We start from the raw sequence: 21,184 nt of genomic DNA, 5'->3' as shown, positions 1-21,184 counted from the left end.
GCTTTTTTGAGGAAAGTGCAGACAATAAAAGAATTGTCATTTGCAACCTGTGCTGTACCAAAATGAGCAGGGGCATGAACACTAGCAACCTCCCCACCACCAGCATGATCCGCCACATGACATCAAAGCACCCTAATAGGTGGGCCGAACGCCTGGGTCCACAACCAGTGTCTGCGGGTCACACCACTGCCTCCTCTTCCCCTGTGTTACATGCTGGCCAATCCCCTGTCCAAGACGCAGGCCTGGATGCCTCCCGCCATGCACCTGGACCTTCACAAGCACCATCAGCTAGCACATCCACTTCTATGTCCCATCGCAGCGTACAGATGTCTATATCCCAGGCCTTTGAACGAAAGTGCAAATACCCAGCCACCCACCCACAGACCATAGCACTAAATGCTCACTTTTCCAAATTGCTGGCCCTGGAAATGTTGCTATTTAGGCTTGTGGACACTTTTTTGTGGAGGCTTTTTGCAGCCTGATGGCGGCAGCTGTCCCACGGTACTCCGTCCCCAGACGCCAATATTTTTCACGGTGTGCAGTCCCAGCCTTACACCAGCATGTATCCCGTGACATCACCCGTGCCCTGACCAATACAGTTATTGGGAAGGTCCACTTAACGACTGACACATGAACAAGTGCTTTTGGCCAGGAACGCTACATTTTCCTGACGGCACACTAGGTGAACGTTGTGGAGGCCGGGAGCGAGTCGTACCCAGGGATGACACAGGTGCTACCCACGCCAAGGATTGCGGGCCCTACTTCCATTAGGGTCTCCATCACCACCTACGTTAGTGGCTGCAACCCCCCTTCCCCAACTCCTCCACCTCCTCCTCCACTTCCACTTCTGAATTATCATCTTGCAGCACCAGTCAGACATCAGTCAGTAGCTGGAAGCAGTGTAGCACTGCAGTGAGGAAGCGGCAACAGGCCAAGCTTAAACTGATCTGCTTAGGTGACAAACAGCACACTGCCGCAGAGCTGTGGCAGGGGATAAGAGACCAGACTGAGCTGTGGCTCTCGCCACTCAACCTACAACCAGGCATGGTTGTGTCTGATAAAGGTCGTAATTTGGTGGCGGATTTGGAGCACGGCAAGCTCATACACATACCAAGCCTAGCCCAAGTGTTCAACATAGTGGTTCAGCGGTTTTTCAAAACCTACCCCAATTTTTCTGAGGTACTGGTGAGCCCTGTGTGTGCCCATTTCCGCAAGTCAGTCATCGACAGTTTCCGCCGGTCTGGCAACTCTTGCCATCTCACTGACTGTTGTGCGACGTGAGCACGCGCTGGAACTCCACGTTCCACATGTTGACCAGGCTTTGTGAGCAGCAGAGGGCAGTAGTGGAATACCAGGCACAACATGTTCGTCGCCTTTCCAGTCAGCTTCCGCTCTTCACAAGCAACAAGTGGGCATTGATGTCTGACCTCTGTGAGGTTTTACGCAACTTTGAGGAATCAACACAGATAGTGAGCAGCGTTAACGCTATTATCAGCGTAACCATCCCACTTCTGTCTACTCAAACACTCGCTGCTCACAATTAAGGCGGATGCTTTGCATGTGGAAGAGGTGGAAATGGGGGAAGACAGTACACAGGGTGATAGCCATACCACCCTCAGTTTGTCTTCTCAGCTCAAATTGGATGATGATGAGGAGGAGGAGCAGGAGATGGTTGCCTCCGCTACAGAGGGTAGTACCCATGGAAGCTTTATTCCATCTGTTCAGTGTAGATGGGTAGAAGAGGAGGAAGAGAATGAGGAGATTGAGAGTCATCCTCCTGATGAGGACAGTGAAGTCTTGTCTGTTTGGACTCTGGCACACATGGCTGACTTCATGTTAGACTGCCTTTCCCGTGACCCTCGTGTTGTATGCATTTTGGCCAACACCGATTACTGGTTGTTCACCCTTCTCGACCCCCACTACAAAGAGAACTTCTCATCTCTCATTCCTGTGGTGGAGAGGATGAGGAAAATGGTGCAATACCAGAAAGTCCTTGTGGGAAAATTGCTCCAAAGATTTCCAGCTGACAACGCTGGCTGCAGAGTACGTAGTTCCTTGGCCAACTGAGAAGGGGAGACGAAGGGAACACATAGCAGTTCCAACAGAGGCAGGGCAACACTCTCCAAGGCCTGGGCCAGTTTTATGACACCCCACCAGCACCCTCAACCTGATGTGCGGCTTAGTGTCACAAGGAGGGAAAATTTTTGGAAGATAGTGAAGGAGTACGTAGCAGACCGTGTCAGCGTCCTCAGTGATCCCTGTGTGCCTTACAACTATTGGGTGTCCAAGCTGGACATGTGGCACGAACTGGCACTCTACGCCTTGGAGGTACTGGTCTGCCGTGCCACCAGCGTTTTGTTAGAGCGTGTATTTAGTGCTGCTGGGGGCATAATAACTGATAAGCGCATCCTCCTGTCAAATGAAAATGCTGACCGGCTGACACTTATAAAAATGAACAAGGCCTGGATTGCCCCTGACTTCTCTACTCCACCAGAGGAAAGCGGCTGAACATAAAGGCACTCTAAATGTGGCTTTTATGGTGTATTGAATACACTGTATTCCCATGCACCCCTTCCACCACTAAAAAGGGTATATGGTTCAATCTCCCTTTTCTCGACCTCCTCCTCCATCATATCAACATGCTTATTAGGCTGCCCTCGCTCCTAATGTTTTAGAGGGTCACCAGCAGGCCCTCACCCATAATGTTTTTGAGGGTCACCAGCAGGCCCTCAACTATAATGTTTTAGAGGGTCAGCTCAGCAGCAGACCCTCACCCATAGATTTTAGATGGTCAGCTTGGCAGCAGGCCCTCGCCCACAAAATTTTTTAGATGGTCATCTCGGCAGCAGACCCTAGCCCCCAAAATTTTTTAGATGGTCAGCTTGGCAGTAGTCCCTCGCCCACCAAATTTTTTAGATGGTCAGCTCGGCAGCAGGCCCTCGCCCATAATGTTTTAGATGGTCAGCTCAGCAGCAGACCCTCATCCCTAATGTTTTAGATAGTCAGATCAGCAGCAGGCCCTCGCCCCTTATGTTTTAGAGGGTCACCAGCTGGCCCTTGCTCCTAATGTTTTTGAGAGTCACCAGCAGGCCATCAATCATAATTTTTCAAAGGTGTGCATGATGCCCTCCTTTATGTGTAATAAAGGGTGTATTGGAGTGCAGGTTCCTTGTAATTTTTGGCAGCCCTTTCCCTTAGTGCATAGGCTTTATTAGTGTTGGAGTCCCACTACCTGAACAATTGTACCACAATGTGAATGAGGCCCTCGTTTATGTGATATTCAGGTTGTATCGGAGTGCCTGTTCCTTGTAATTTTTGGCAGCACTTGCACTTTATATACAAGTAAATATACAGGAAAGAATGTTTTCTAACAATTTTTCCTCTAAAATCCATTTTATCTTCGGTTTGTTGCGTATTATTGTCAGTCTGTAAAAGTGGCATACTACTCGGACAATATTGTTCCCAGCAGTGACCTGGGAGTCCAAGATGCATCCAGACATCCTCCCCATGCTGTTCCTGAACCATTTCAGTGGTGTTTGCATCAATTTCTGACCTTTGCTATGAACCAGACACCCTCCCCTCTTCAGAGCAGGGAGTGCCTGGTTTAATGCTCGGGTTCTCCCATTGACTTCCATTGTGCTCGGGTGCTCAGTAAAGCACCCCAGCATCCCAAGGTGTTCTACTCGAGCACTCTAGCACTTTGGTGCTCGACCAACACAACAACTGTTTCTTCTCATTCACATGAATGGGATGGAGGAGATGTAATTGCACCTGCTTGCGCTGGGATATTGCCCCCGAACAGTTAAAGAGTGGAGAGAACACAGCGGTCATATCAGCATTGTGTTCTCGTAAAACAGCTGATCATGGGGGGGCCAGGAGTTAAACCCCACCACACATAGATGTATCCAGGACATGGGCTACAACTATTGCATACCTTGTGGCAAGCCACTCATGACCCAGATACGAAGAAGAAGCACCTTACCAGGGCTAAGGAGATAAAGGCCTGGACTATTGCTCAGTGGTCCAAAGTGTTGTTTTCAGATAAAAGTGCATTTCCTGCCAACACTGCCAAATACCTAGTTTAATAACTTCAGTATCACTGTGCTTGATATGCCAGCAAACTATCCTGCCCTAAATCCCATAGAGAATCTCTGGATTATTGTCAAGAGGAAGGTAAGACACCAGACCCAACAATACAGACAAGCTGAAAGCCGCTATCAAAGCAACCTGGGCTTCTATAACACCTCACCAGTTCCAAAGGCTAATCGTTGCCTACACTGTACAGAATTTTCAGTAGGCCAACATTTCTGTATTAAAAATAATTTGTTAATTGGTCTTATAAAATATTCAAATTTTCTGAGATACTGCCTTTTGGCTTTTCATTATCTGTAAGCTGTATCGATCAACATTAACACTTGAAATAGATCACTCTGTGTGTAATGAATCCACATAGTAACATAGTTTGTAAGGCTGAACAAAGACATTTGACCATCCAGTTCAGCCAGTTATTCTGCAAGTTGATCCAGAGGAAGGCAAAAAAAAAACTGTGAGGTAGAAGCCAATTTACCTCACTTTAGGGGGAAAAAAATCCTTCCCGACTCCAATCAGGCAATCAGAATAACTCCCTGGATCAACGACCCCTCTCTAGTAGCTATAACCTGTAATATTATTACCCTCCAGAAATACATCCAGGCCCCTCTTGAATTCCTTTATTGTACTCACCATCACCACCTGCTCAGGCAGAGAGTTCCATAGTCTCACTGCTGTTACCTTAAAGAATCCTATTCTATGTTTGTGTACAAACCTTCTTTCCTCCAGACGCATAGGATGTCCCCTCGTCACAGTCACAGTCCTGGGGGTAAATAGATGATGGGATAGATCTCTGTACTGACCCATGATATATTTATACATAGTTATTAGATCTCCCCTCAGTCGTCTTTTTTCTAAACTGAACAACCCTAATTTTGATAATTTTTCTGTGTACTTTAGTCCACCCATTCCACTTATTACTTTAGTTTCCCTCCTCTGAACCCTCTCCAGCTCTGCTATGTCTGTCGTGTTCACAGGAGACCAGAACTGTACACAGTACTCCATGTGCTGTATGACTAGTGATTTGTAAAGTGGCAGGACTATATTCTCATCACGGGCATCTATGCCCCTTTTGATGCAACCCATTGTCTTATTTGCCTAGGCAGCAGCTGCCTGACACTGGTTCCTACAGTTTAGTTTGCTGTCTAGGGGACAGTGCAAGCTTTCTACAAGATCCTTAATAAATATATTGAAGAGAATAGGGCCCAATACTGACCCCTGTGGTACCCCACTAGTAACAGTGACCCAATCTGAGTGTGTACCGTTAATAACCACCCACTGTTTTCTATCACTAAGCCAGTTACTTATCCATATACACACATTTTCTCCCAATTCAAGCATTCTCATTTTTTATACTAAACTTTTATATGGTACAGTATCAAATGCTTTTGAGAAGTCAAGATACATGACATTCATTGACTCACCCTGGTCAAGTCCAGAACTTACCTCCTCATAGAAACTGATTAAATTAGTTTGACATGACCTATCCCTCATGCTGATACTGTGTTATTCGCTTATTTTCATTGAGGTAGATAGCATCTCACGACTGATATTAAACTTACCGGCCCATAGTTTCTGAGCTCTGTTTTTGACCCCTTTTTGAATATTGGCACCCCATTTACTAAGCGAGAATTCTGTGGAACACTAACTGTCAATATAGAGTCCTTAAATATCAGAAATAAGGGTCTGGCAATGACATTACTTAATTCTCTTAGGAAAAAATCTTAGGGATGTATGCCATCTGGTACCGGTGATTAGTCTATTTTACTCTTTTTAAGACGCCGCTGTACTTATTACTATTACATTCTGCATTTCATCTGACACTTTATTTTCCTCAGTGAATACAGTGGACAAAACAAAAATTTATAGGTTTGCTTTCTCCTCATCGCTCTCTGCAACTCCCCCCTCATCACTCTGTAAAGGCAGACACCATCAGATTTATACTTTTTACTGTTTAAATAACTGAAGAACATTTTAGGGTTAGTTTTACTCTCTTTGGCAATAAATCTCTCTGTCTCTAGTTTGGCTGCTTTTATTTGTCTTTTACATATTCTTTTTTTCCTTATAGTTTTTCAATGCTTCCTCGCTACCCTCCGGTTTTAGTGATTTAAATGCTTTTTTTGTCCTTTATAGCTCCCTTTACATTTGTATTTATCCACATCGTTTTTTTTTGTTCCTTACCCTTTTATTCCCATTAAGGTATGTAGCTCTCACAATTAGAGAGTTTAGAATGGTTTTAAAACTATCACATTTTGTGGCTGTATTTTAATTTTTGAGGACTTTGTCCCAGCCAATGGCCTCTCTTAGTTGCCTAAATTTAGCTTTTTTGAAGTTCAGTATTTTTGTTCCTCCATGAAGAAACACTCTTTTGAATGACAAGGAAGGTTATTATTTTATGGTCACTATTTCCCAGGTGTCCCCCAACCTGCACATCTGTTGTTCTGTCAGATCTATTGGTTAATACTAAGTCCAGTATGGCCGTCCCTCTAGTCGGGTCCTAAACCAGTTGGGAAAGGTAATTGTCTTTGGTAATTGCCAAGAACCTGTTTCCGCAATGTCTAATTGCAATTTTTGGTGCAGATTTGATGCAGTTTTGCTGCACATCTGACCCTTCCAGGGTGAAATTCACAGCTAAAACTGCAAACATAATTAACATGCTATTTAATTAGAAATCCGTGCGGTCAATTCCGCAGAACAAAAAACCTGCAACGTGTGCAGGTGGCCTTAGGTTGCTTTTACACATTGCAAAAATTTCCACAACAAAATCTGCAGGTGCGGATTTTTCAAAGTTGCTGTTTTTGTTGCGGATTATGCTGTAGATTTTGTGTGTGAATAATGTTGCAGAGTTCTGTCAGATTACATCTCCATTGAAATGAGTGGAGACATTCAGCTACATGAAGTTCGCAATAAAAGTTTATTTGCTTTCTGTTCCACTGCAGAATGTTCATTCCACAGCAGCACGGAACGTAGGTATTAACACTTTTCATTCCCACAGGCTAACATGGAAGATGTCTTTATGGTGCATATTTTTTTGCAGAAAATTCCACAGCATGTTACGGCACCCTAAGTCACCGTGAACACACATAAGATCCACATGAATTTCTGTACGGATTTATGTGCCATATGCAGATCAACATCTGCAATTTCTAACAGCATTTTTTCTGTACGGATGAGATGCAGTGTTGCCACAGATCTCAGCCTTCATTGGAAAAGAGTGAAATCTGCAGCTAAAACAGCAAACATAATTGACGTGCTGCAGATTTGGAAATTTGTACATCAGGTCAGTTTCCACACAGAAAAAATCCACAAAAATTACATAAAATGTGTGTAATCTCATGCATTTTGTTGATATTGAACTACGGGAATCCGTGCAGAAACACAGCACGCATTCTGCAACGTGTGCAGGTGAGGCCGCCCTCACACGTGGTGGATTTTTTGGCCAGAAAATTCACAACATCAAGACTTCTCCCATGTTATCCTATATGGCTGAAAATTGTCTATCCCTGTGTTGTATTACACTGCGGAATTTACATTCTGCAGCATAAATAATGCTGTGTTACGGATTTCCTGTATAAGAATTTCTCTACTCAATTCAATGCAAAATTGATTAGCGTGCAGATTTTCTTGCAAATTTCTCCACAGCATTTTTTATGCAAGAAATCCGCAATAAAATCTGCACCATAGTTCACACCCAAAAATCTGCAACTTTGACATTTTCCAACACATGTGGAGTCACCCTTAAAATCCTTACCACAGATTATGTTATGTGTGGATTCTGTTGCAGAATATCTCCATTGCACGTGGATGAAATTTTGTAAAATCTCGACTTCGCAGGTATGCTGATTTTCTGCACAGAAATCCAATATGGAACATCCATACTATATATACACCAGATGTGAACATACCCTAAAGGTACCTGCACACATGGCAGAACACATACGTTTTTTCCACGCAGATTAACATGCAGAAAAACTGCAGTGTAGTACAGTACCAGCACGTATGAGAATAGACAAATCTCATGTACACTTTGCAGATGTTTTCCGTGCAGAAATTGACCTGCTGTGTAGATTTAGAAATCCTAAGAATGTCAATTATGTTTGTGGTTTTAGATGCGGATTTGACCCTTTTCTAATGAAGAGTGAGATCTGGGGAAATTGCATTTTGGTGCAGCAATGAACAGAAATTAACATGGACATTCGTTCAGGTCTTCTGCCAGTTTACCTGCACCCATGTGCAAGTACCCTAAGGATGCTTTCAAACAGTCGGATTTTGGTTAGTGTTTGATCAGTGATTTCCATCAGTGATTGTGAGCCAAGGAGTGGAGGCTACACAGGGATAGGGTATGATGAAAGGATTTGCACTTGTTCTGTGTTTGTGATCCGCTCCTGGTTTTGGCTCACAATAACTGATGGAAATCACTGAGCAAACTCTGAATGTGAATCTATTCTAAAACATCTACCTTTTAGCTGAGGCCAAGTAACTGTTGTTCTTCTTCTGTTAAAACTTGAAATGTTTGACCTCATTGTCCTGTAGACAGTAGATAATTAGCCTATGTTAACTGTGTTTCAGATACTTAAAACCCGATGAAGACAAGAAATCAAAACATAAAACTGCAGTGAAAAAGAAGACATTAAATCCAGAGTTTAATGAGGTAACTATACTCTGTGTAGCATTTCAAAACAACCCTTACATTTCCAGTGTTTACGATAATGAAAGAGAAAACTACGTCCCTCTGCATAATGTGGATGAAGGTCTAAAAGTCCATTCACATCAAAGAGAAAAGCACAGAGTTCAAGGCATGGTGTGAAAATTTTAATATACAGCTTGCAGTAACTCCTGTTGAGTATTTCACTCATTCCTAACTTTAAAAAAAAAAAAAAAAACAACTGGGAGAGAAAAAATGTCATGTGTGAACATGCTCGAATAGTACAAGACTGTTTCGATCCAGGCTTTTATGCAGTGACAGACTAGGGTTCCTTGGCCCACTAAACCAAATGTTTAGAGGGCCCACAATCAATCTATACAGTACATATGCTTATTCACGTTTAATTTAATTGCATAAGAAATACTAGTCTTAGGCACTAGTGGTAGAGCCAACTCCAAGTTGAATAGATTTCTGTTGGTCCTTAGGGGCCTTGTTGCCTTAGAGCTCACGCACGCAGCCGTAAGTGGTCGCAAATTGCAGATCCACAAAACACAAATCCCAGCCGAGTGCAAGCCACCTTTTTTTTTTAAAGGCTATTTACACCTTTGGAGGCACATTTTTTTATTATTGCATTGTACTCATTTTGGGCTAAAAATATTTTTTTCAATTGGACTTTATTAAGAATATGGAGCCATTTTGTTTCTGTACAGAGCTGAGATGCTCTAGTAGCAGCCTCTGGATTTTCTCTTTTTTTCCATCAGTTGGGGAGATGAGGAACTCCTTACCTCTGCTCTCTGACATTATAAATACTCATTATAGCTCAGTTCTTCTCTTACTGATAAGAATGTAGCTTAAATAAGTGTTTATGACCTTTTAGTAATTTAGAGATAAAGTTTATTAGATGACTGGCACAAAGTGAAAGTACCAGTCACACAGTTAGAAAAACAGTTAACCCTTTGTGCCAGAACGGCTCAATAATTTTAATAAAGACCAATTGAAAATATAATTTTTAGCCAAAAATGAGTAGAATGCAATCATATACAAATATTGTCTCCGAAGGTCTACAGATATACAGATGCAGACAGTCCACATCTTTTGCGGCTCCATTGAGATGAATTGGTCCACAAATGATGTGCAAAAAACACGGATCGGATGCGGACTGAAACTACGGCTATGTTCATGAGCCCTTAAAAATACATTATTGTGTCAGAAAACAGAGGGTATAGGACGGCTCTGCCTCTGACTGGAAATAGCAAGGTGCACCAAACTGATGTCGCACTCCAATCACCAAGAAAAAATTGTATCGAAGAAGTGAATGGGCACTCTTATACCTGGACCACAGATTTAGTATAATAACACTGTCTTTAATTATAAATAATAGGATATTAATACACAATAAAGGGTAGAATATTGATACACAATAAAAATAGCATGTAAATCCGAATCAGAATTATATATGGATGGCCATGCTAGTATGCGTCAAAATGACAAAACCTCCTAAATAAAAATGAAATTAAAATGCAGGCCTGTAAATACACAATAAAATACAGTGCAATATAGTGTGTTTCATTAATATGGCTACTGAGAATACACAATCGCTTCAAATCCTAGTGGTAGCGGATTACTTTGCGTTTTTTTAGGGCAATGCGTTTTCTATTCCAGCCTGTCTCTAATTTATATATAATGGTATCCATGGATTGTTCTACATAAAATCTGCTGGCTTTAATAGACTGTAGATAGTCATATCCAATGGATTCCTTATATATGCTGTTGATTAAAAAATATATGTTTTGCAAGAAAAATTGTTTTAAAAAGCCCTAGGCCAATAAAAGTATGTAGATGTGTAGTCAAACGCAGAAAGAAACGCATTGGAACCGTGATGCAAGGAGGAACGTAGTTAACAATATTAGATCCACTAGATCCATCCCGGATATGGTGGAGCCCTTCTGGAAGTTAAAGGAATAAAATCCGGCTAGCCAGCCAGATCTAACACAGCCACTGAGGAAGAAGGCAGGATAGTCTTCGAAACACGTCTGGCGTGGATGAATTGGATCTGGCAATAACCGGCAAAACCGAAATAATAACAGCTGTTCAGTGAAAGCGCTTTCATGTAAAAGGAACTGCCGTCCTTCTGGCCACAGTCTGGCAACTTACGGGTAATATCAGAGAGTTCACGAAACCTAACTACCTGTATAAGTGTTGCGGGAGGTATGAGAAATGCCCACTACAATCAGAGAATCGGACTGTGAACCTGTGGTGGCGCGGACAGCGACAGACCTCTTATCTGCAGCCGGACTTGTGCAACAACCAGAACGGACCGCACAGAACCTATATACAGCAGTAAGGCACGATTGAAATCTGCCCCAAGAGGTAAGCTTACCTTCTACTCACGCCACGTAGGACGCCATGGAGTGAACACTAGGACTGTGCGTGAGTACTAAATCATTCTATGACATCTAAATACTGCTGAACATTTGATATCTATCGCTATAAATTGCGCTTCACTCCCGGTGTTGAACCGGAACTCTCTGGATCGCAACTGTCACGAGGGTGTCAAGAACCACGCCTGACTCCGTTATACCCGGGGTCAGGAAGTCGCAGCGGTTGGCTGCGCGCTCTATGTAAGATAGGGCTGTTTCCTTATGGTAGCTTTCTGGGTTTGCTTTGCAAACCCTTTTGGCTCACTCAGGGATCCGTAGCTCCTTCTCCTCAGCTGTTCCTTGTCCAGCACTCCCAACCTCCTTATATTCCCCTCTCACACTTCTCTGGTTGCCAGATATAGAGCTTCCTGCCTGGACATCTATTCTGACCCTCTGGAGCTGTGTTGCTGCGTTCTCTGGTTGTTGGTCCAGAACGCTACCCTCCGGATCCCTGTTGGACCTTGGTGGTCTGCTGTGGTCGCCCACCTGGGTGTATGTGTTTGTCTGTATTGTCTGTCCTCTCCCTGGTGTTTCCCTCTTAGTGTCAGTGGTGCGGACTAGCGATCCCACCGGCCCGTTCACTATCTAGGGCTCATTTTAGGGAAAGCCAGGGTTTAGGCACGTGATCACCGCACGGGTGAGGAACCCGTCTAGGGACGTCAGGGCAGTCAGGTGCCAGCCGCAAGGTGAGTCAGGGGTCACCACCTTTCCCTCTCCCTTGGGCAGGGCTTTCCCTTTTCCCTCCCTGTGCGTGACGCCGGTCATTACAGCAACACTTTAATATAAGTTCTATTTCCAGGAAACTTGCAACATCTTAGCAAAAGTTTTACTCCTAGGAAAACGGCTACTAATGAGATCTAGCCTTTATACCAATATTGCTGAGCCCCTTCAGATTAAGGGCAACACATGGTCTACCATTGTGACTGTATACCATACTATTATTTTGAGCACAGCGACTTGCTATATTGTGCACCATTGGATAGGGTTGCACATTTGTTCTAGTCTATGAATAGACGGATGAGCTTGGATTGATTTATTACTATTGATTTTCCACCAGCACTCTCCATTAGCACTTTTGTATTTTATTCCCCTCACTCACAGAGACTCACTTATATCCAGTCACTACTGTTTATCATCGTATTGCAGTGGGACCACCGATCCACTATTCCAATCTGTAGACCGGACGGACTAGGCTTATCTGCAATATGTATTTGGCCGTGGTATCAGGCTGTTAGAAGCCAGTTCATCTAATCCGCTACCACTAGGATTTGAAGCGATTGTGTATTCTCAGTAGCCATATTAATGAAACACACTATATTGCACTGTATTTTATTGTGTATTTACAGGCCTGCATTTTAATTTCATTTTTATTTAGGAGGTTTTGTCATTTTAACGCATACTAGCATGGCCATCCATATATAATTCTGATTCGGATTTACATGCTATTTTTATTGTGTATCAATATTCTACCCTTTATTGTGTATTAATATCCTATTATTTATAATTAAAGACAGTGTTATAATCCTAAATCTGTGGTCCAGGTATAAGAGTGCCCATTCACTTCTTCGATACAATTATTGTGTCAGAGCCTGGGCCCAATGATGGATCCTCTGGTCAGTCCAATACTGCTTTTGTAGACCATTTTTAACTGCCTTTTTTCACTTTTGCATTTCTGAGTAAACGAATGTTAAAAACCTTCTATTGTATGAGCACTGTTGGTCCTGTTTTTTTACGGCCATTATTCGCAGGCTGGTAAAAAAAACTGCTTTGTGAATAACCCCATAGACTACCATTGTTCTTACAACGGTTATGTTAAGGCTATTAAGAAAACAACCATCACATATCTATTTTTCACTGTTGTGTGAATGCAGCCTTAAGGCTACATTCACACGAACGTATTTTGTTTCCGTGTCCGTTCTGTTTCTTATTCGAATAGGATGCAGACCCATTCATTTCAATGGGTCTGCAAAAAATGCGGACAGCACACCGTGTGCTATGCACATCCGTATGTCTGTTCCATAGCCCAGCAAAAAAAAATAGAACCTGTCCGATTCTTGTCCATTTTGAGGACAAGGATAGGCATTGTTAGGGTCCATTCAGACGTCTGTAGTGTTTTGCAGTCCGCAAATTGCGGACCGCAAAATACGGACACTGCACATCGCCAGCACTATATAGAGAATTCCTATTCTTGTCCTCAGCTGCGGACAAGAATAGGACATGCTCTATTTTTTTGCGGAGCCGCGGATCGGAAGTTCGGGCCACGGAACTGTGGGCGCGGACAGCACACAGTGTGCTGTGCGCATCTTTTCTGGCCCCATTGAAAATTAATGGGTCCGCACAGTTTGCGCATAATTGCGGAACGGATCCGGACCATTCATTCGGACGTCTGAATGGACTGTTACAATGGATCCCCCCAAAAACGGATGCCACATGGATGTCATCCATATTTTTTGTGGATCCGCAATTTTCGGACCGCAAAACACATCCGGTTGTGTGAATATAGCCTAATGTAGAAGTATAACTGAGAAACTGTGGCCCTGATCTATCAGCACTGGCATGAGCTAGGTGCCCTGTGCTACTGGAGGATGCATTTCAGTTATGATGACGTACACATATCATTGAAAATTAAGTGCATCCTCTGGCAGTCCATGCGCCTTATTGAAATCTAAACAACAAACCTTCCACAAGTAAACATACCCTAGGGGTAGGAACACATACAAACCGGATTCCAAAAAAGTTGGGACACTATACAAATCGTGAATAAAAACTGAATGCAATGATGTGGAGGTGCCAACTTCTAATATTTTATTCAGAATAGAACATAAATCACGGAACAAAAGTTTAAACTGAGAAAATGTACCATTTTAAGGGAAAAATATGTTGAATCAGAAATTCATGGTATCAACAAATCCCAAAAAAGTTGGGACAAGGCCATTTTCACCACTGTGTGGCATCTCCCCTTCTTCTTACAACACTCAACAGACGTCTGGGGACCGAGGAGACCAGTTTCTCAAGTTTAGAAATAGGAATGCTCTCCCATTCTTGTCTAATACAGGCCTCTAACTGTTCAATCGTCTTGGGCCTTCTTTATTGCACCTTCCTCTTTATGATGCGCCAAATGTTCTCTATAGGTGAAAGATCTGGACTGCAGACTGGCCATTTCAGTACCCGGATCCTTCTCCTACGCAGCCATGATGTTGTGATTGATGCAGAATGTGGTCTGGCATTATCTTGTTGAAAAATGCAGGGTCTTCCCTGAAAGAGATGACGTCTGGATGGGAGCATACGTTGTTCTAGAACCTGAATATATATCTTTCTGCATTGATGGTGCCTTTCCAGACATGCAAGCTGCCCATGCCACACGCACTCATGCAACCCCATACCATCAGAGATGCAGGCTTCTGAACTGAGCGTTGATAACAACTTGGGTTGTCCTTGTCCTCTTTGGTCCGGATGACATGGCGTCCCAGATTTTCAAAAAGAACTTTGAATCGTGACTCGTCTGACCACAGAACAGTCTTCCATTTTGCCACACTCCATTTTAAATGATCCCTGGCCCAGTGAAAACGCCTGAGCTTGTGGATCTTGCTTAGAAATGGCTTCTTCTTTGCACTGTAGAGTTTCAGCTGGCAACGGCGGATGGCACGGTGGATTGTGTTCACTGACAATGGTTTCTGGAAGTATTCCTGAGCCCATTCTGTGATTTCCTTTACAGTAGCATTCCTGTTTGTGGTGCAGTGTCATTTAAGGGCCCGGAGATCACGGGCATCCAGTGTGGTTTTACGGCCTTGACCCTTACACACAGAGATTGTTCCAGATTCTCTGAATCTTCGGATGATGTTATGCATCTTGGCTTCTGAGAGACACTGCCACTCTGAGAAGCTCTTTTTATACCCAATCATGTTGCCAATTGAACTAATTAGTGTTAATTGGTCTTCCAGCTCTTCGTTATGCTCAAATTTACTTTTTCCAGCCTCTTATTGCTACTTGTCCCAACTTTTTTGGGATTTGTTGACACCGTGAAAATTGGAATCAACGTATTTTTCCTTTAAAATGATACATTTACTCGGATTAAACGTTTGATCTGTCATCTACGTTCAATTACAAATAAAATATTGACATTTGCCATCTCCACATCATTGCATTCAGTTTTTATTCACAATTTGTTTAGTGTCCCAACTTTTTTGGAATCCGGTTTGTACAAGCTGCCCTAGGGCCCCTTTCACATGAGCGATTTTTCCGCCTGGGTGCAATGCGTGACGTGAATGCATAACACCCGCACTGAATCCTAACCCATTCATTTCAATGGGTCTGTGTACATGAGCGGTTTTTTTTTCACGCATCAGTTCTGCGTTGCGTGAAAAACGCAGCATGTTCTATATTCTATATTGTTTTTCAGGCAGCCCTGGCCCCATAGAAGTGAATAGGGCTTCAGTGAAAAACGCATTGCATCCGGAAGCAAGTGGTTGCTAAGAGATGTTGTTTGTAAGCCTTCCGTTTTTTATCACGCGCGTGAAAAACGCATTAAAACGCATTGCACCTGGGGGAAAAAAAACTGAACGCAATCGCAGACAAAACTGACTGAACTTGCTTGCAAAATGCTGCGAGTTTCACTGAACGCATCATGAACGCATCCGGAGCCAATCCGTAACGCTCGTGTGAAAGAGGCCTAAGGCCCCTTTCACACGAGCGAGTTTTCCGCGCGGATGCGTTGCGGGAGGTGAACGCATTGCATCCGCACGGAATCCTGACCCATTCATTTCTATGGGGCTGTTCACATGAGCGGTGATTTTCACGCATCACAGCATGCTCCTCTTTGTGCGTTTTTCACGTAACGCAAGCCCCATAGAAATGAATGGGGTTGCGTGAAACTCGCAAGCATCCGCAAGCAAATGCGGATGCAGTGCGATTTTCACGCATGGTTGCTAGGAGACGATCGGGATGGAGACCCGATCATTATTATTTTCCCTTATAACATGGTTATAAGGGAAAATAATAGCATTCTGAATACAGAATGCATAGTAAAACAGCGCTGGAGGGGTTAAAAAAATTTAAAAAAATCATTTAACTCACCTTAATCCACTTGATCGCGATGTCTGCATCTCCTTCTGTCCCCTTTACTGAATAGGACCTGTGGTGAGCATTAATTATAGGTCAAGGACCTTTGATGATGTCACTCCGGTCATCACATGGTACGTCACATGATCTTTTACCATGGTGAATCCCCATGGTAAAAGATCATGTGATGTACCATGTGATGACCGGAGTGACTTCATCAAAGGTCCTTTACCTATAATTAATGCTCACCACAGGTCCTATTCAGTAAAGGTGACAGAAGGAGATGCCGGGCCGCGATCAATTGGACTAAGGTGAGTTAAATGATTTTATTTTTTTTTAACCCCTCCAGCGCTGTTTTACTATGCATTCTGTATTCAGAATGCTATTATTTTCCCTTATAACCATGTTATAAGGGAAAATAATACAATCTACAGAACACCGATCCCAAGCCCGAACTTCTGTGAAGAAGTTTGGGTACCAAACATGTGCGATTTTTCTCACGCGAGTGCAAAACGCATTACAATGTTTTGCACTCGCGCGGAAAAATCGCGGGTGTTCCCGCAACGCACACGCACATTTTCCCGCAACGCCCGTGTGAAAGGGGCCTAATACTTCTCTTTTTTGGATACAGTCAGGTACGGCCACACAGAGTTTTTTTGGATGAGGTAGATCTGCCTGCAGGATTTTCAACCAAAATCCGAAGTGGATCCATCAGGAATGAGAAGTATAAATGCTTCCTCTACATTTCCGATTCTTTTGAATACACTTCCAAAAAAATCCTGCAGGCACATCTGACTCAAAACCTCATCCAAAAAACTGGCTGTACTCTCATAGTTTTAAAAAAATCCAATAAATAAAAAGCATGTAATGTTAAAAAAAAAATCCAATAAATAAAAAGCATGTAATGTTAAAAAAAAAATCTAAACTGCACTGTGTGTACAAGCCATAAATGTTCATTATCTAAACTTGCAAAAAACTTAATTCAACAATGTCCCAACTTTACTACTTCCTTATATATAAATAAACATTTCTTTCTTACTTTCTGCAGGAATTTTGCTATGAAATAAAACACAGCGATCTTGCAAAAAAAACTTTAGAAGTAACAGTTTGGGATTATGATATTGGGAAATCGAATGACTTTATAGGTAAGAGGGAAAATGCACTAGCGAAATTCTTGAGGAAGGAGCAAACAAAAGGGGCTTCACATTATCCTGGAGGGCACAGTATCACTTTTGACTGTTTATTAGTGCGTATTATATGATATATTTAAAAAGTTAATGACATAGAATACGGTGTTAGCATTACAGGCTCCAAGCCGATTAGCACTCAAGATAGCACTGACTGAGAGGCTGAACACCAGAAGGGAAATAAAATACCAGTATAGTCCCATATATTGGGGGGGAACATGTCCATCAAGTCCGACCTTTCTAAGTCAAAAATTTCACTGTTTTCCACTCAATTAGAGATAATTCCTTCTTAATCATGCAGGAGAGTAATATAATTGTGCTGGAAGAGATAATTACAATTCATGCACCTCACCGTAATTTGAAGTCTCATTGCCATTAAACATGGCTGAAATAAATGTCTAGTTATTTTTTTTTAGAGGACCTGTCAGCTCTACTGATATCCATTTTTGTAAATATTCTCCCATGAAATGTATGAATAAATTGACAACTGTCTGTTACTACTATTTCCCTTAACAAAGGGGTGTGTCCCTATAGAGTTGACATTGTGGGTTCTGATTGGAAAGTTCAGAGTGTGTAGAGACAAACCCCAACTGGTAACACCCAGTTCTCAATGTGTTCACACATTTCTAGGAAGAATAACAGAAGATTGACAGACTTTTAGGAAAAGATGCTCCAGAATTCTTATATTACTAGCAATAAAGCCAGTTGTGTAAAAATAATATAAAATACAGCAGGCTGTAGAAAACTGTGCCCATTATTATGCCACCACTCTTACATGTAGTATATGTTTATCTAATAAATAATTAGTTGACTGATTTGATTCGAGTCTGAATCAATTCTTGCAGAATTGAAAGTGTTCAAACAGGCCGGAAAATTTGTGTATGACACTCTCTGAGGTCTCCTGCAACTTTTTTCACTCTTGTTTCTCACTTTTCAAATTTTTATTCTTTTTTATTAATTCCTTCTCTCTCTTCAAATTTCACTAAAATGTAATGACTAAATATAAAAATTTGATTCCACCTCAAATCTTTACAAAATTCAGGTCAAATTCGATTTGTTTAGAATTAAAGGGCATCTTTCAGCAGATTTGTACCTATGAAACTGGCTGACCTGTGTGCTTGGCAGCTGAAGATATCTGTGTTAGTCCCATGTTCATATGTGCCCGCAATGCTGATAAAAACAAAGTCTTAATGTATGCAAATTAGCCTATAGGAGCAACGGGGGGCGTTGCCATTACACCTAGAGGATTTCCTTTGTGTGCAACTGCTGGACCTTCTGCACTTGGATTTACCAGGAACAGGCTGTGAAAACATTATCACACCTGGCCCTGTCAATCAAAGTGTAGAGGGAGTGACAGTTTCAGAGAGAGCAGAGCCTCTAAGTGTAACAGCAACGCCTCCAATGCTCCTAAAGGCTCATTTGCATATATTAAAACATCATTTTTCTCAGCAATGCGGACACATATGAACATAGGACCAACACAGATGCCTTCAGCTGCCAAGCAAACATGCAAAAGGTCAGCGAATTTCATTGGTACAAATCTGCTGATGGATGTCCTTTCATCTCTTGTTCATCTCTATTTATGACCCCACACTTTCCAGAAAATGAACCTGTCATGATGTTTTTTCTTCTATAGGAGGAGTTGTTTTGGGAATCAACGCAAAAGGAGAACGTCTTAAACATTGGTTTGACTGCCTGAAAAACAAAGACAAGAAAATTGAGCGCTGGCACACGTTAACAAATGAGTTACCGGGAGCTGTGCTCAGTGACTGACCTGAGTGTGCCCCTCTGCGTTGTGGTAGCACAGCTGTAAAGGAACAAGACACAAGCTATGCCTTTGCCCTTGTCACAGTTTACCATGACCATGCAAAAGTGGAAAGATGACTAGGATTACCTTGCCTGTAATGCTTTTAATTAGTATATTAAGCTGCAATAGTGCCAATCAGGGTAAAAGCGCTCAGTGCTCCTCACCCAAAAACACCATCAACTCCCTTATCTGCTATGGGAAATACTGTGTAGGAACTCCAAACCTGGAGATTAGGCAATTTATTTCTACTGGGAGGCTGCATATTTCTCTTACAATTTCCATTTTTCTATTCTATGGGTTTGATCGCCTGAGCAGTCAAATGTTACTGGCAGCTTGTGACAGAAACTATTTTTCTGCTATAGCAATGGGATGGAAAGTAACAAAGATTAATTTGTAGAAAAAGCAACAACAACAAAAATATCCTGGTTTGCACTATTACATTTAAAGGGACACTACCATCATTTTTCTCACATATTAATAGCCTATGTGTGAATATTTAATGTACTTTTTTAACAAAATACAGGTGGATGCTTTTCTGGATATCTTTTTAAGTCACTCCATGTATTCTACTTCCTAATCTGGCTCTTAACCTCCTCCTTTGTTTGAACTTTTAGCACACCAGACATGGTCTTGCATGATTTTCTCAGTCTGGCCATTCACTGCGGTCAGAGAAAAAAGGGAATGTGACTTCATAAGAGCATCACACATTACATTGATAAGTGCAATGCTTTTATGTGGGCATCTTTATCTAGGACTTTCCAGAGAACAATAGAGCTGACATGTCTTAATTCTAACAATATGCTATTTTACTAACAGATATTTTTTTCCTCTCAGCAGTAGTAAACAAAATAATGGGTTACCTATCTATATGGTAGTTTTATCTCTCTGTGCTGACTGCTATAGAAGGACAATATTTTGTATTTAATTTTCAATAGTATAATTCTGCCAAAATGAAAAGAACAGCCCAAAATTCTAAAAATAAATAGTTTTCTATAAATACTCAGTTTTTAAAAATTACCTCTTAGTGATGGAAGTGTCCCTTTAAAGTAATTCTATCTTCTCTGCACAGTAACTGAGGACCTCATGTGACATTTATCATTTTAAAGCTATTATATATGCTGACACTTGTTTACAACCACAGCACATACCATCAGGGAGCTTGGCAGATACATTTTCTTCTGCTGTAATATAACATGCTCATGTGTGCCTCTGTGCTTGTTTGCTCTAAAGGGAGATGGTGAAGCACAGGATTACCAGTAGGGATAAGCAAATCGACTTCGGATGAAACATCCGAAGTCAATTCGCATAAAACTTCGTTTCAATACTCTACGGAGCGAGCTCTCCGTACAGTATTAGAATGTATTGGCTCCAATGAGCCGAAGTTATTACTTCGCAAAGTCTCGTGAAACTTTGCATAATAACTTTAGAAATTGATTTATACTGTAAAAAACCATTTCCCGACCAAATTTAGATCACCATAGTGCAGTCATAATACAGATGCTACAATTTGCCCACATTAAGGTATCTGAAACCAGTCTACCATATGGCATAGTCCAGCCAAGCACTGTGAACCCAAAACCTATGAAGTAATAGTTTTGTAGAAAAAAAAACAATAATTTGAATTTAAAAGGTATCAAATGGCAGTAGACTGATGGGCAGTCAATTGTTCTCCTCTTCATCATCCAGGAATCCAACCCATCTTGGAGTTAAAAATACAAAAAAGGGACTTAAATATGAAATGTACTCGTGTGAATGAGAAGTAAGTGAAATAGTTCAGTTAATAGTACAATATAAAAGCTGCATGAATGCACAAATGTATTTTTAAAATACAGTAGTTGCACCAAGATTGTTACTTGGAAGGAGGAATCCTTGACTTAAAGCGGTAAACCCATGACTAATGTAAAAAATGAAAATCAGACATTATATAGAACATGACAGTCTCTTTCTAACAAAGCTAGAACCAGCCCTGTACCTCACA

General features: G+C 41.9%; 1 protein-coding gene across 1 annotated transcript in view; it reads left to right on the top strand.

Moving 5' to 3' along the window:
• DOC2B (double C2 domain beta) overlaps positions 1 to 19,310 on the top strand; it is a 904,475-nt gene extending 885,165 nt beyond the window's left edge. The window contains exons 7-9 of the mRNA XM_040424761.1: positions 8,659 to 8,740; positions 17,261 to 17,357; positions 19,036 to 19,310. Of these exons, the coding sequence (XP_040280695.1) occupies positions 8,659 to 8,740; positions 17,261 to 17,357; positions 19,036 to 19,172 (316 nt within the window). The 3' untranslated portion in view covers positions 19,173 to 19,310. The remainder of the gene's footprint in view (positions 1 to 8,658; positions 8,741 to 17,260; positions 17,358 to 19,035) is intronic.
• The last annotated feature ends 1,874 nt before the right edge of the window (positions 19,311 to 21,184 follow it).

Source organism: Bufo bufo, chromosome 3, assembly GCF_905171765.1.
Source record: "Bufo bufo chromosome 3, aBufBuf1.1, whole genome shotgun sequence".
Classification (NCBI taxonomy): domain Eukaryota; kingdom Metazoa; phylum Chordata; class Amphibia; order Anura; family Bufonidae; genus Bufo; species Bufo bufo.
The sequence above is the reverse complement of the archived record's forward strand: the minus strand, read 5'-3'. Positions and strand labels throughout refer to the sequence as shown.